Below are 15,399 nucleotides of genomic sequence, written 5' to 3'. Positions count from 1 at the left end.
CATGATCTGAGCTGAAGGCAGATGCTTAACTGATGGGCCACTCAGGCACCCCACAAAATTAATATTTTAACATTAAGAAATATAATTAATCTACCAGCAAGTTTTTAATCAAATCAAATCAAATTAACTGCTATTTGATCTACAATAGCTGATCACTCTATCCTAAAAGAAAGATAGTTTCAAACATTTCAAATATCTTCCTGTGTAGACCTCTTGTTTAGTCTGACATTTTCAGATCTCACTCTGAGAACTTCATCTTATCCAGGCAATTAAACTTCACACTATTTTCCTTTTTTTTTGCCACCATAAAAATTAGTATCCTGATGGTCTTTGTGAGTAGCGGCTGTAGCCCAGTGGAGTAAGACTGATACCTCATAGAACTTCACGATGTTGATGACCCAAGCACATAGACCAGCGGCTGCAAAGGATTTGGTCCGAATCAGGCTTGGATTGAACTCTGGGTCTTTCAAATACTGCTCTTTTACTACTTTTAGACAGTTCTCTGGAATGTGCTCTTTGTCATAGTTAATTAATGCTTGCAAAAAATCATCAACCTGTAAAGCAAAAAGACTGATTGCAATGAACCCATTTTGGCTGCAGAGAAAATTCCAAGATCAAAAGTTAAAACCAGCTTTTAGGACTCACATCACACAAAGGCAAAATTGGCAAGCTGCATTTATCCTACTGTTTGACTTGTTCAGTCTTTATGGTATGAAGTGAGAATTAGCAATGGACACTTTCAAAATCTCTTCTATCCCAGGGTAAAATATTCAGTCCCCGCACAGGAGGCATTCACATTTTGAAGAAAAGACAGAAAAGAAAAGGAAAAACACCTACCAAAAGCCCCTCCGCCTCACCTTCTTGTGCATTAGTACCATTTTTCCAGCATAAGAAATCCATGTAATTTTCTCCCTCCCACACTTAACCGCTTTCATAATTTTGCAAATAATTAGCAACCTTCCGAGTGCTGCTAGTGTTGACTTAGGTATGCTGGGAGCCCAAGCTAACCTCCAACCTGGCAAAGAAAAACTGTAAGTCGAGAGCAGACGTGGTCGATTACACTGACAAATGCAATGATGATCTCCTTTGGTTTGAACATCGTTTGCTGTCAAGTAGAACCATGGGACTGAGAAGAGAAACTGCAGGGTGTTCCTCTTGCCAGGCTATCTGATACCTTTCCCATGAAGACTTTAGCTGCTTTCCAGCTCCGGTCTTTAGGCACTCTGCCCCAGGGAGCCAGGAGGACCATCACGGCCGCGGTAACGTTGGTAACGGCATTCGGTGGGTTGGGAAAGGCTTTCAGCTCAGTGAGATTGACCTGAAGAAAAGCAGAGCCACACTGAAGAGTGGGGCAGGGCTGGGGAAGAGCCGTGAAGTTATTAGCAAGCTGGTCGTCAGGGCCCCCTCCCTCTCCTTGTCCCACCAGTCTTGGTTTGGCAGTCTTTGCGGCCCAGTGATGCCATCTTGGGACCCCAGGAGGTTAGGTTCTCACCAGACACTTTTCTGATACTCTGGAAATTGCACTGGTCTTTTTTCGCTTCCAAAAAATTCTCCATCTGATACACCACTCCATCTGAAGAGCCTGGTTCGCCAAGACCAGGGAATTTTTATACACAAAGTCTTTAATGTGTTTATGGGTTCTATCCTACCTATGTAATATATCTGCATTTTAACCAGGCCCCTCCCAGAAACATCATCCCTTGGTTGAGTCTCTTGGTTTTGTTTTCCTGCACAGAAAACCTCTTTGATTACACTGTATTGACTCTCAACTGAGAATGTGCCCAGATAGGCTGAACCTACTCTCTGCACGACTCCCTAAACTCCTCTGGTTAAAATCTTGATTTACCCCCCATTGGTATTAATGTTGATATGAACTACTGGTGTTAAGGCAAATACTTTGAGGCGGGATTTACTATCTATGAGCAGTAGATGTAAGTTCATGAGACAGGATTTACAAAACTAGATACTTCCTGTAACATGTCATGAGCTACCTAATATACTCTTGCTTATAAAACCTACCAAATGTTCAACCTGGTGCTTCTCCCTTTTTCCCTCCCCCTCTGTGCATGCTCTGTTTCTCGCTTTCTCTTTCTCAAATAAAATCTTAAAAAAAAAAAAAAGGAAAGAAAAAGAAAAAGGACTTGAATGATTTCTGTGAAGGGCAGCTGCAGTCTGGATCCTTTACTCTTTGAGATCGAATCTTAAGAACCTCAGGCCTGGTAATTCCCCAGGACTCTCCCTAGAGGCCTAGTGGAACCCGAGTACAAAACGAGCTGCGGATTCCTGAAATAACAGTGCCCACAATTCCATTTTTCCTTACAATACCCTTCTGACTACTACACATTATTTTCTCTTAGGGGAATTCGAATGCTCAATGAGGTTTTGCTAACAAGCTGAAGCCAGGAAAAATGATGTGGGCCAAACCTAGGTATCTCCACCTCTATTCTTTTCATGAGGATCTCTCATTAATGCCCCCTTCTTACATTCACAGGAAATAAAGAGTACGCACTCAGTTCTTAACACACAATGTGAACAACCCAGTTCTTAACACACAATGTGAACAACCGTATTTGGTACGAATCCAGCTGCTAACAATAGAGCTGCCTCTCATGAAAGCAGAAATCCCACGGGATTGGAAGTATTCAGGAGACTGCTTGATGAGGTGCAGAAGGAGAGCCCAGGATGGCAAAGGAAGCCACACTATTAAGGATGACCTCAAATGCTTGTTCCCACTTTAATATTTTAGGGGACTCACGTTCCTTTCAAAAAACAGAAAACAAAAACAAAAACAAAAAACCTCGGTTGCACGGAATCCACTGAGTTCAGTTATCCAGACTCTGAGAACCTTTAAATACCATGTGGCAGAATCCCACGAGCCAGGTAACAGTCTTTACCCTGTTGAGCGTGTTGAGTGCAGCTGTTGCCGCCACGAGCGCAGGCTCAGCCTTGAGCACGTCAGCCTCACACTCTCTCTGTTTCTGGGACACTTCCGTCTGAATGGTTGTCACCTAAACAGTGAGGAAAAAGCACACAAACCCACAAACACACATTGTCACCTTGGATCTCGCTACTGAACACCACAGGCTGACGCAGAGGCACTGACTCAGTAACCCTTTTGTCTCTATTTTCAACAGGCGAGGAGTTTGTCCTAAGGACCAATTTCTCTCAGGCACCGTGTACACACGAAGCTTTGTATATGCGCCGAATACAGTCACACACCCCAACTCAAACGGACTCAAACACTGAAGTGCCCCAAGAAGGGCTCCACTTTTAAGGTGGTAATAATAATTTCAAGATGGAGCGATTCCTGTGCTCTTCCATTTTCTTTTTGGGAGTGTCCTGGACAAGGGGAAATCCAAGTTGGATCAGTAACATAGGCAGAAAATATTATTGCTAGAAATCTCTATCTGATTTTTGTTTACATTTGCCCGAAAGCCACATTGGTTTTTCTTTAGGCAAAGAGGGGAGGATTTTTTGGTTCAACTGACTAGAAGGTACTGTTCTTTCTGTGTGTGTGTGTGTGTGTGTGTGTGTGTGTGTTTTAAAGATTATTTATTTATTTGACAGACAGAGATCACAAGTAGGCAGAGAGGCAGGCAGAGAGAGAGGAGGAAGCAGGCTCCCTGCCGGACAGAGAGCCCAACGTGGGGCTTGATCCCAGGACTCTGGGATCATGACCTGAGCCAAAGGCAGAGGCTTTAACCCACTAAGCCACCCAGGTGTCCTTTTCTGTGTGTTCTTAACCACTGATCTAATCTTTGTAAAGACTAAGTACTGGTGTCTCTGAGGACCTGGCAAGAAATGAAAGCTAGGAGAGCCCAGTTCTGTCTTTGGCAAGGCAACAACCACACTGATGTGCACCCCACTGGTGAGGAACCAGCAGCTCCCTTCACATTCCAGAGAGGGGGGCAGCATCAGCCTCCCGAGGTGAGCACTGATGGTTTGCCTGGAGGGAAGCCATGCTGGTAAACCTCAACCGGGACCAAATGAGAAGCTCTGTAGTTTTTACCCTCCTCTTCCTCGTAAGACATGTATACAAATCAAATGGCCAGGAAGAGTCCATTTTGATCCTTGGCAGAAACTGGAGTTTCAAAGCTACGGCACCAGGCACCAGGGTCCAGTCTCCAGGGGGCCCAGCTTTCAGGAGTGGTGACCAGGGCAGGTAACGTGTGAACAAAAGGGCATTTCCTCAGCTGTGTTTGCAATGAACAGGTTTAACTCTACCATAAATTTAACAGTGCTTACAACAAATTACGTTGTCTAGTACAGCTTTATTAGCGGTAATTACCATTCTTCTGATTAACCATTATTTTGCTGTATACTGTGTACTGTAGCTTTTATGAACATAATTGGTTCAGGGTAGAGATGTGATCTCCTGCCAATCTGTGCACAGCTACCGTTAAGTAAATAAGAAAACCCTGCATGCTTAATGAGAATCACTCCAAACCCCTCAGAACTGCCAAGAATGGACCACAAAAACTGTCAGACCAGGACACTGTTGGTATGCTAGAGGCCACCGCCACCAACAAAAGGGAGCGGAGAGGGGAGTGAGTGAGTTCATACCGCAGGGTTACTTACCTTCCATAAGGATGCATTCAATCTATAAATGCTATTGGCCACTATTTATAATAGCCTCATTTTAAGTTGGTCTCAAGATCACAGAGTATTAGTCCTAGGACAGCATTTCTTTTGAGGGCTGTTTCGATGAGACTGGGTGTTGCTGTTCTCCATCTGACTCCCTTACTGTACCTGGAGTATTATTCTTTGGGCTAATCTTTTTAACCAGAGTGGTCTTGAACATTAACAAAACCCCACAAATGAAAATGAAAAAAAAAAAAATACCCTCGGTCAGTCAACTTATTTCTTATTTCCAATCCCCTCCGCACACTTTTGTTCACAGATCTTATACCACAATCACCATGGGGAACTGCACCCAGGGCCAAAGCTAGGACACTTGGAGTTCTACGAAGGACTAACATTTAACTCCTTCTACCTATTCAAATTCTAAGGTACGATCATTTATGTATTTCAGGGGCAATGACAGTGGAGTGGGGAAAATGCTGTGTATCTTAGTGACCTGGTAAGTCTCTGTGCAGTTTCCTCTGCCCCGTGGCTCCTGGGTAGTGAGTGGTCAGCAAGGTTCAACTTGGGGCAGTAGGGAAGAGCAACACAGATCACTTGGAATGTCTTTTCTTGACTGCTGTCTGTTAAAGCAGAGTATTGGAGATACTCCCATTCTTGGATACACAGTACTTTTTTGCTATTTGTCAAAAGCTCCTTGCAAATGGTTCGTGAAATTTAGCGATGCTCACAGAGAATTAAGTACTAATAATGACTTAATTATGAGCTGAAGGATGTTCACCTAAAAACGCATATGGTAAAGCCCTCACCCCAGCACCTCAGAATATGACTATATTTGGAGACAGGCCATTTAAAGTGGTGATTAAGTTCAAATGAGCCTATGAGAATGGGCCCCAGTCCAGTCTAGTGGGTGTCCTTTTAAGAGGAGGTGCTCTGGACAGGTTCGAGGGACGCCGTGATGTGTGCACAGAGCAAAGACCCTGTGAAGCCAGCGAGAAGGTGGCCGTCTACGCTTGTAGATGGGGCCTGTCCTTGACAGGTTCTCCAAGGGGAGAGGGAGAAACAAACCTGCCTCCTAATCTCGGGCTTCCAGCCTCCAGAATTGTGAGAAAATAAATTCCTGCTGTTGAAGCCATGCAGTCTGCGGCATTTTGTTGCAGAAGCCCAAGCAAGCTGACACACTGCTCTCATCTGCCTTCAGACCCTAGGAAATCCCAGAGGAGCCTTCCAAATCCAGCCATTCCCACCTTTCGAAAAGACAGACCAAACAACAGAAGACCTCTCCAAATCAAGGAGGATGTGCAGCTTTTGAGGAGATTATATTAGCCTTGTGATGTGGCAGGTACTTTAACTCATGAGGCTTACACTCAACTCAACAAAGGAAGCAGCGTGAAAGGGATCCGAGGACCCATAGAACTTGGAACGGGTAAGTCAAACGAAGCTGCAAGAACTAGATTTCATAGGTTTCATGGTGCTCGTGTTGCTTGGTCCCTGCTGGTCATGTCAGTGGTTTGAATGGCTCTTGACTGTTTCACGAATCCAAAGGAACAATTTCAAGCTGCCGCTCTACAGGGGATGGCAAGAGGCAGTCGCTATCTGCTTCGTCATGTTAAATATGGCAACGTACTTCTTAATAACTTCTCGTGCATTAAGCCTTGAGATCCCAACTTCATAGGGTCACAGTGGTCCCATATACCCATTTAATAATTGCATCCAATCTGGTATATTGCTGAACATAAGAAAAATGTGAAACCTTGACTCGATATACTCCTTCCATGACCAATCAATTTTAAAAATTCATTCCACCATGGCCTCCATTTGATTTTTATCTAACCCCTTATCACTAACCCAAATTATCTTGTCACTTTGTCTCCGGCCAGTCTTTTCCGTTATAATGGAAGCTACGAGAGGGTGTCTTGTTTGTCATATACGCTCAAGGGCCTAGAAGACTGCTGGGCAAAAAAAGCTGCTTAGTATTTGTTATTGATAATTAAATTGGGCATCATGGGTAAAGCGAAAGTATTTTTATTTCTTGGTATAGATTAGATATAAATATTGTATGTGCTGGGGCAATTGGGTGGCTCAGTCAGTTAAGCACCTGCCATGAGCTCAGGTCATGATCTCGGGGTCTTGGAATCAAGCACCACATGAGGCTCCCCACTCAGCAGGGAACCTGCTTCTCCTTCTCCCTCTGCCTTCCACTCCCTATGCTTATGCTCTCTCTCTGTCAAACAAATTAAATCTTTAAAAAAGCAGTACGTGTCTTTTCATGTTTGAAGAACTTCATAAAACAACCAGTCAGATAAGTATGCCAAAACATTTGCTAAAACATTTTTTTTTCCTTCTTTGCAAGGATGATTTTGCCTTAGAAATTCGCATGCAAGATGTGAAAATACCTCTGGAGCATTTCAAGATCTCTAAAAGGTATTTGTAGAGATAGGTTGTAATAGAACAATTACTAGATCATCATATATGTAATGCTTGAAAAATATCCCTTGGGTGGAAATGGCTCATGGTAATCACATCATAATGTGATACATAATCGCTTAACACAATACACTTTTAAGGACATCCTCTGCTTATTTGAAACTCAATGGAAACAGTTATTGCCAGAATTAGGAATTATAGGCCCATCAGCCATGTCAAATGTAGCTTATCTTCAACTTAAAAATAAGGTTTAAAAAAAAAAACAGAAAACAATCATTCAGCATTTTGATTTTCAATGTACATTTCAACCCTTTAGTTGTGGAAGCAAGACATCAACATGCTTAATACCTATTAGAAAAAAGGGAAGAACAACTCAATTGTCTAAGAATGAATGGCAATGGTACTGGAAAGCTCAAGTCTTTCTGGCATCATAAAAACAGAAGAATAATGATATAAAGCCTACTGATTCAATGGCTCTAAGTGTGGTCATAATTTATATATTTTCATCAACTAAATCCCAGCTATAATCTTCTGTTTAAAATGAAAGAATATGTCTCAAACAAACGTATTCAATTTTCAAACAAATAAGACACCTAAAAAAGAAATACCTCCCTTTTGTGGCCAAAGTCCTGGTTAAAGAAGAGGACAAAGAAGTTATATTTATTTCAGAATTGCCAGTAACCCAGGCATAAAGAAAGCAGAACCTATATCATCTTAGAAGTCATTGTTTCCAACAGTAAAATGAAATACAAAACACCAGGACCTCAATCGAATCAAAAAGAACAAATTTGGCTTAGGATTTCATAATAAACTCAAGTTATATTATTAAAATGAAAAAAATTTGAAAAACCATCCTGCAAAGTGATGGAATGGGCTTTGTTAACAATTGAGTTGTTCAATTTGCCTAAAAACTGGAAACCTTTAGAAACCTCAGAGGTGACTTCATGACCTTTACTGTATTACAAATAGGCCTGATGTTCAAGATCCACATCCATTATATGCTTGAATGAGCTCAGTATTTATTGTTCTTTCGTATCATTAAAAGAGCTAAAAGGGTGGGAAAATGCATAATGTAAAGAAAGGTCAAGTGGTAATCATGGTGTGAGATGCTGTTACATGTGTAACTATAATAATTCCTCAGATTTTATGCTCCCTGGAGAGGAAGTTGTTCAAAATTGTTCACCTACAAAGGTTTATTTTGTGCTAAATATAGCTCAGCACTCTAATGGTGGCATTAGCCTGACCTTTCGCTCCTCCGCGTCGGCAATGGCCTTTTCCCGGCTCACTTTCTCCGTCTGGAGCCCCATCTTTGTGATCAGAGCTTCGGCATCCTGACTCCTCACTCGCAGCTCGGCTTCCTGGGAGGCCAGGCGGGCTTTCAGATCTGCCACCTGAAGGCAAAGTCGGCATGTGGGAGCAGTTCCCCTCAGTAACAGCAAACAGCAGGCACGGCTTACTTTCTGTGGAAGGAGCGCACGGATCCCTACCCGTTTGCCTCCTTTCCCTCTTTCTTTCCCTCCTGTGACTTAAGTTCCATGAGCAAAAATGCAGCCCTATTTCCCTCCCAAAAAGGAACATCAAGAATCATGCTTTCCAGGGGTTTTTCTGAAAAAATGTCATTTCTGTCAGCACCAACTTGGCATTTATCCTCTCCTGTAGTCAGGAAAGCGCCAACAGCCATCCCCACTGGAGCACATGTCCCCTGAGCACATGTCACTCACAACCCTGGTTTTCCGGTCCTGGGAAGCCCAGGCTCAAGGCAGCAGAGGCCACAGGGAGACCTGATGGGAAGACAAGCTGGAGGAGCTCCCAGCTGCTCTCTCCCCCAGAACGTCACTAAAGGCTCGGATAAGGCGAAGGCATTAGTACGCCCTGGGGGTTAGCTTACTTTGCATTTATTTAAAGTTACTTTGATGGAAATGCCCACAGACAGGTCTCATCTCTTCCCACAAAATAAGAAACGGTCCTCTTAGCTTCTCCCACCTCATACAACATTCAACTTAGTACCTACTACTGAAAGGCGAACCACGGGCAGCCCGTGGGGACCAGGAGGGGTGTGCAAAGCCCAGTGAGCCCCCTTGATGGGCATTCCTCCTCTCGGCTCCCCAACTCAACAGCCTCCCTCAGCTCCTGAGGAGCTCAGTTCTTTCTGAGGCACCAACAAACTAATCTGCTCTGAAGAATGATTTTGCCCTTTCCGTTGGGAGTTCACGAGGCGCAGAAGGTACCACAAGGTTCCTAACTGGGTGGATTGTGTAGAAAAGCAGAAGTGCTGGAAAACAAACGTGACGCAGCTCTCAGAGACGCACGAGAGCAGCTTTATAGACCATGATAACCACCTCTTCATTCTACTTATTTTCCAGAAGTAGGTTGTTATGTTTAAAAACTCACAGAAGCCAAGAATAACCATCATCACTTATGTTGACGCAATGGCTCAAGGCCTGTCAGAGCATTAATGTCCCTTTGGATAATTTCCCCTGCTGGACCTGTTGACTTTGCCCCAGGAAATGATAGTGTTGACTAAACTGAACTGTCATACTGGTGGGGTTTCCTCTTGAGGAACAACATCTTGAGGAACAACATCTCACTACCGCAGTCCAGAACTCTTGTGACCCCCACCTCGACAGAGTCCACTTGCCCTCTGCCTAAATGACATGATCACTACTATTACTGTTACCTGTATGATTTACTGCAGGTTAAGCTAAGACGGATGTTTTTTAAGCCTGAGAACACAGGGTGATCATGTATAGTGACATTTGCTTGTCTGTTCTTTTTGTCCATGTGAAACGCGCCCTATATTAGACTAAAATCAAGAGTCATCCAAGACACTAGGAGGAAATGGTGATTTCAAGCCCTGATTTCAGTTTCTAGGAAGCTGTTAGGTCTGAAATAACCAGTGACTCAAGTTCGGGAAGCGAAGCCTTATCTATGAAGAAAGGCCGTGAGGCTATCTATGATGACCTAAGCTGACATCCAGAGAGAGGATATGGGGCTCTAACAGGAATTTATGGCTTTACTGCAGTGAATAAACAGGGCTCAGGTTTAGACACGTATTTCGAATGGCCTGGATATTCCCCTCTGGGGAATGACTTAAGGCAGGTCTGTAGAGGACACATGTTCCAATATGAAGGCATTTTGTTCCCCACATAACCTGATCTCACGCTGTAAGTCTTCCCAATTGTCTACATAAGAAACTATGCTTTTTTTTCCATAATCAGTCTAATTTTTTTTAAAAGATTTTATGTATTTATTGACACACAGAAAGAGACAGCAAGAGAGGGAACACAAGCAGGGGGAGTGGGATGGGGAGAGAAGCAGGCTTCCTGTGAACAGGGAGCCCGATGCAGGGCTCAATCCCAGGACCCTGGGATCATGACCTGAGCCGAAGGCCGTCGCTTAACCAATGGAGCCACCATAATCAGGTGCCTCCATAATCAGTAGAAATTTTAAAAAGTCTTAGGGAGATATTCAATCTTCTAATCTTCTAATCACTCCTCTAAGAGCATTCCCTGCACAAATACTTAATGAAAAGAAATCGCCAGTAGTCCTCCAATTAAAACTTTACATCTCTTCTTCTTAGACTTTCTGCCTTCTAGCCAAGGGGAACGAAGGAGACGCCAGCAGCCCCGGGCCTGGCAGACACCACGGAGAGTCTGTCCCTTTCTTTGTTCCTCTCTACCGCCTCTTTGTCTCCCCCAGCGGCTGGTCATGGTGTCACTCTGTTTTCAGACTCTCAGTTCTGGTGTCCGGGAAGGGGACTTGAAGTGCGGCACAGGCCATTTTCCCCCTTGCCAAGGCCTGCCCCACCAGTATGACAGTTCAGTTTAGTCAACACTATCATTTCCTGGGGCAAAGTCAACAGGTCCAGCAGGGGAAATTATCCAAAGGGACATTAATGCTCTGGGACAAGGATCTCCTGCACACAATGTCTTCTAGCTCAGCTGGACTCATAGGCAAGTCTTCACTAGGAAAAAGAGTCTTGATTTAAGTGAAATGGAAGTGGAAGGATCAGTAGAGAGAAGAAAAAGGAAAGTGATAGATGGCAGAGAGTCAAAGAGTAAGGTAATATGCACACACAGAGTAAAAGTACCCCCTCTTTTTTCTTTTGAAAGAAAAGGAAAAGATCCACAGATACAGATACATTCTTCGGGGGCTTCCCAACAACTATTCTTTGCATCACTTGATTCTAGGAACTGTCCTGGAAACCTCCTTACTCTGGCTCCTCTGCCCCTGTCGTGGTCCCCCTATCCACTATGGAGCATAGGTGAGTGGTTCCCCAAGAGCCATTCCCGGCTTCCAAAACGAAGGGCACAGGATGCAGGAGGTGCTTTGGCCACAGACTGCGTGGAAGACGTGGCCAGGCAGCCTTCAGAGTGAAAGGCACCACCGTGTGCTTATTTGTAGCCTGGGTACAGACAGGCCACGTGACACACCTGGGAAGGAAACCGGCCCAATCTCTTCAAATGGGGAGGACTATGACCAAGTGACAATCCTTTGAAGAAGCCCGCTGGAATTCCTGGCCTGGAAGGGACCTCCAGGGAGAATTTTTCCTTCTCCATCCCTAGAGCCCAGATGCCTCAGGGCAAGCCAAGCCAGTCTCCAAAGTCTCCATGTTTTCTTTTTCTCATTTTTTTCTCCCCTGGTCACAGAGGCAGCATTGGGCTATGGACAACAGCTTTAGAATAATACAAATCTGGGTTCAAACTCCTATCTCATAGGTCCCATGGACTTTAAGTGCCTAAATTTCATCTATAAAAGTATAGTAGCAGGGCACCTGGGTGGCTCAGTGGGTTAAAGCCTCTGCCTTTGGCTCGGGTCATGATCTCAGGGTCCTGGGATCGAGCCCCGCATCAGGCTCTCTGCTCAGCAGGGAGCTTGCTTCCTCCTCTCTCTCTCTGCCTTCCTGTCTGCCTACTATGGTCTCTGTCAAATAAATAAATAAAATCTTTAAAAAAAAAGTGTAGTAGCAACACTAACTTCATAAAAATGTTTATAATTTCTACAATGAAATGACAGATGTAGATACCCACACACGGTTTGCAGAGTCTCTTCTGACTTCCTCCTTCCTACTGTCCTTCAAGGTAGCAGGGGCCTTATGATCGAGGACAAAGACCACACTGGGCACTTTGTTCGAAGAGAAATGATGACCAAAGGAGATGAGACACCAAGATGGGACAAAATGGCTACACTTAGGAACCTCAAGCAGAGCAAACCGTATTGTGTCACCAGACAGAAAATAACTCTCTTGAGAATCTGAGGCCAAAAGATTCCACTGCTGTGTGACAGAATTCCTAACAGTGAACACAGGGCACCAAAACAGGCAGACAGAAGATGGGAGTGAGCTATGCACTGAGTCAGGCCAACAAGTGAAGTGTTCTTTCCAAACCAGCATGAGAGAGGAACAGGTCAATCCCCTTCTGGATTATGAAAGCATGAGGAGTGTTGTTTTGGTGTCACTGAACTGCACGTTTTAGTATTGAGCATCTTATACAAATGGGTTGAAATGCTGCTTTCCAAGTAACTACCTATTTTTTCACTTTAAGAGCATACATTTTACTCAGTAATAACACATCCTGATCATACCTGAGAGGCTGTGGTTTTTAGCTTTTGGATGCCATTCATCAAGTGCTCTTTCTTCTGGGATACCTCTTTTCGTTTCTTCTTCAACAGATTCTTAAACAGCGATATTTGTTCTAGAAAACTCTTTGGGGTGGTATAGTTGTGTCTTCTTTCATTCTGGTAATACCTGGTACTCATTTCATTCACGCTGGTGTGAACGTGTGCCATGAAGAGGCTAATAGAATCTTTGTCCAGTGGCTGAAAATATAAACACTGAAATTCACAAGTAATTCTCCCAAATTAAGACAAGAATGCAATTTTAAAAAAGAATAATCAGAAAAATTATGTAGTTTTTTGTTGTTGTTGTTGTTGTTTTTAAGCAGAACAAATTACAGGAGGATCTGGGAAGACTTGTTACTCTTTAAGAGATAGCCACAGGATTAGAGAGATAACAATAAAGCATTCAGCTTTGCCAAGTAGGGCAAAGGATTTTTATGCGCTCGACATACCAAACCCAAAAGCCAACATATAACACAAACACAGCTTTCACAACGTGATTTTTATCTATCAAGTGTGTGAAAGAAAAAAAAAATGGAGAAATTGAGACACAGTACTCTAACAAGGATTTTTGGTGTTGCTTTCAAACTAAACTGTAGCAGACAGATAGACACACACACACAGCTGAAACTGAAAAATACAGTTTTATAAGAACCCATATAGAAACAAACAGGATGGTAAGGCTTAAGAGAAAAATACCATTTCTATTCTCATTTGGAAAACAAAACAAAACAGAAAACAAACAAAAAAACCCCGAGTAACTTCCCTTAGAAGGTTTACTAGAGAACCCCCTACTATACCATTCATTCTGTTTTGTCCTCTATGACTTCTGAAGTAGTTAACTTTTTAATTTGTGGAGTCACATCTCCCTCATTTTAATGATTATTTATTGCATTCTGTACAAGATGAACCAGGTTCAATTAATCAAGGGAAGCCTAAAAATCAATTAATATGAATTAAATGAGCTACACCAACTCTTAGGAAAGTCACACATAATTTACCAAAGTGTTGTCAATAACGTTCAGACGTCTTTGGGAAAATTGCACACAAGCGGCTGGGGATGCAGCGTTTCCAACCTGCACCATTAATATTACAAACAGGGTTCGAGAGGAGACAGGCCAGTTCTTGTTGGTGAAAAGCAACCGCTCCCGAGCAATGTCTAAACATTAGCTTTCCCACCTCATGAAAATTCTGGGAGAGGGTTTTCAGTACATATATATAGGATCATCCTGCGTCCCAGAAATCCACCTCGCCAGTAACTGAAATAATGTTTTTAAAGCCAAAGGTATATATAGAATGATGCAAATCCTGAGTAGTCTTTGTTCTCCAGATCTGAGACGTGTTTAATGTTACCTAATAGGGGACTCAGAATGGAAACTTCTTAAGAAGTTCTAGAACTCCATAGAAATGAGATCCCCTGCGGGATTTTTTAAAAGACTTCCCTGCGACATAAACATGGATAGAAATGCATTCCTGTCCTAGCTTGTTTTAATGAACCAAAAGCGAGCACATGTCTTTCTCCATGTAAATACTTCCCTGGCCAAGAACGACCTTCCTCGAGTGGGGCGGGGGTCGGTGGGGGAGGACCTGGCCTCTACCCAACCATGATCCTTATGAGGAGGCTCCTAGGCTGCCCTGAAAAGCTCTCTCCAACAACAGTTTCATTTGTAAATCTGGGATGGAAGAAATGGTTTCCGGGAGAGCTGGAAGTGGCCCGAGACAACTTGTCTCAATGGGGCAAAATAACTATTGTTATCGGGCTTAACAAAATGGCACAGCATGGGAGACTTGCAGAGCCAGGGAGCAGCTGGTTGTAATTCACACTGTTTTTCAGAAAACTCTAATCGTTCCAGAACAGACCTCTTTGATGACTGGTCTTCCCTGCATTCTCAATTTGTCACTTTCTCTTATGATAAGGTCAGTAGTGACAGCACTTCCTGACATTAACAGCTGTGGCTTTTAAAAGGGTCATTGTAGAACTACTAATTGCAGTAATTTCATTAGCATAAATTATTTATTCTGCCATTCATTTATCTCCAGTTTTCTTTTTTTGGGGGGGGGGAGGGGCATTGTGCAGGGAGGATATGGCTGCTGGTGCCGCTGCAGAGAAGGGAAGGCAAGGCTGTATTTTTTGTTTTCAGAGATGCAGGCGGAGACTGTCCCTCCTGCTACATTGGGTCCCCTAAGGAAAACCAGGGGGTCTGATTCTGTCGTCATTCAGCAGCCAATCATGGTGAGAGCAAAAATCTCAATAAGCAAAGTGCCAGTATCACACGGTTATAAATCCAAGATTTCTCCACTGAAATGCCCGGGAAAACAATGTTGCAGCCGATGCGTCAATGGATACACGCGTGAAGTGGCTTATTCCCTCACAGTTAGAATGAAGTTTCATTTTGACTCTCTTGCTGGGCTCCCTGTAAACACAGAGACAAGTCTGCTATTTGGGGTGACGGTTCTCAAGCAGTGGCAGCAGTCGCCTCAGCAAGCCCCCCCCACCACCACCCTGCCACCTGACTCTTAAAGCAAGTGCCCAGTGTGGCCCTGGTGTTGAAAATAACAGACCACAAAATTCAAACAAAAACCAATACCAGAGGCCGATACAGAATCAGATCAAACACCCTGGGTTCTGCAGGATCTCACACCGGCCTTCGGGCGGCTGGTCTCAAGACTACATTGGTCCGTACTTTTTTAAATTCGGACTTTCAGGAGCTCTGTATTCCAGGAAAGAGACGGTGGGACCAGAGAGGATGGAGCTGAAAGGAAAACTCTTTTTTA

The 15,399-nt window shown here is 43.6% G+C and overlaps 1 protein-coding gene across 2 annotated transcripts in view; it reads right to left on the bottom strand.

The window, feature by feature from the left end:
* DNAH11 (dynein axonemal heavy chain 11) overlaps nucleotides 1-15,399 on the bottom strand; it is a 321,410-nt gene that overhangs the window by 97,190 nt on the left and 208,821 nt on the right. For both annotated transcript variants that reach the window (XM_013051673.2, XM_045062769.1), the window contains 5 exons: nucleotides 12,592-12,825; nucleotides 8,253-8,399; nucleotides 2,895-3,008; nucleotides 1,175-1,318; nucleotides 372-554 (listed from right to left, as the gene is read on the bottom strand). In XM_013051673.2, the coding sequence (XP_012907127.1) occupies nucleotides 372-554; nucleotides 1,175-1,318; nucleotides 2,895-3,008; nucleotides 8,253-8,399; nucleotides 12,592-12,825 (822 nt within the window). The remainder of the gene's footprint in view (nucleotides 1-371; nucleotides 555-1,174; nucleotides 1,319-2,894; nucleotides 3,009-8,252; nucleotides 8,400-12,591; nucleotides 12,826-15,399) is intronic.

Source organism: Mustela putorius, unplaced genomic scaffold (assembly GCF_011764305.1).
Source record: "Mustela putorius furo isolate JIRA1106 unplaced genomic scaffold, ASM1176430v1.1 tig00003845_pilon_pilon_pilon, whole genome shotgun sequence".
NCBI classification, from domain to species: Eukaryota; Metazoa; Chordata; class Mammalia; order Carnivora; family Mustelidae; genus Mustela; species Mustela putorius.
The sequence above is the reverse complement of the archived record's forward strand: the minus strand, read 5'-3'. Positions and strand labels throughout refer to the sequence as shown.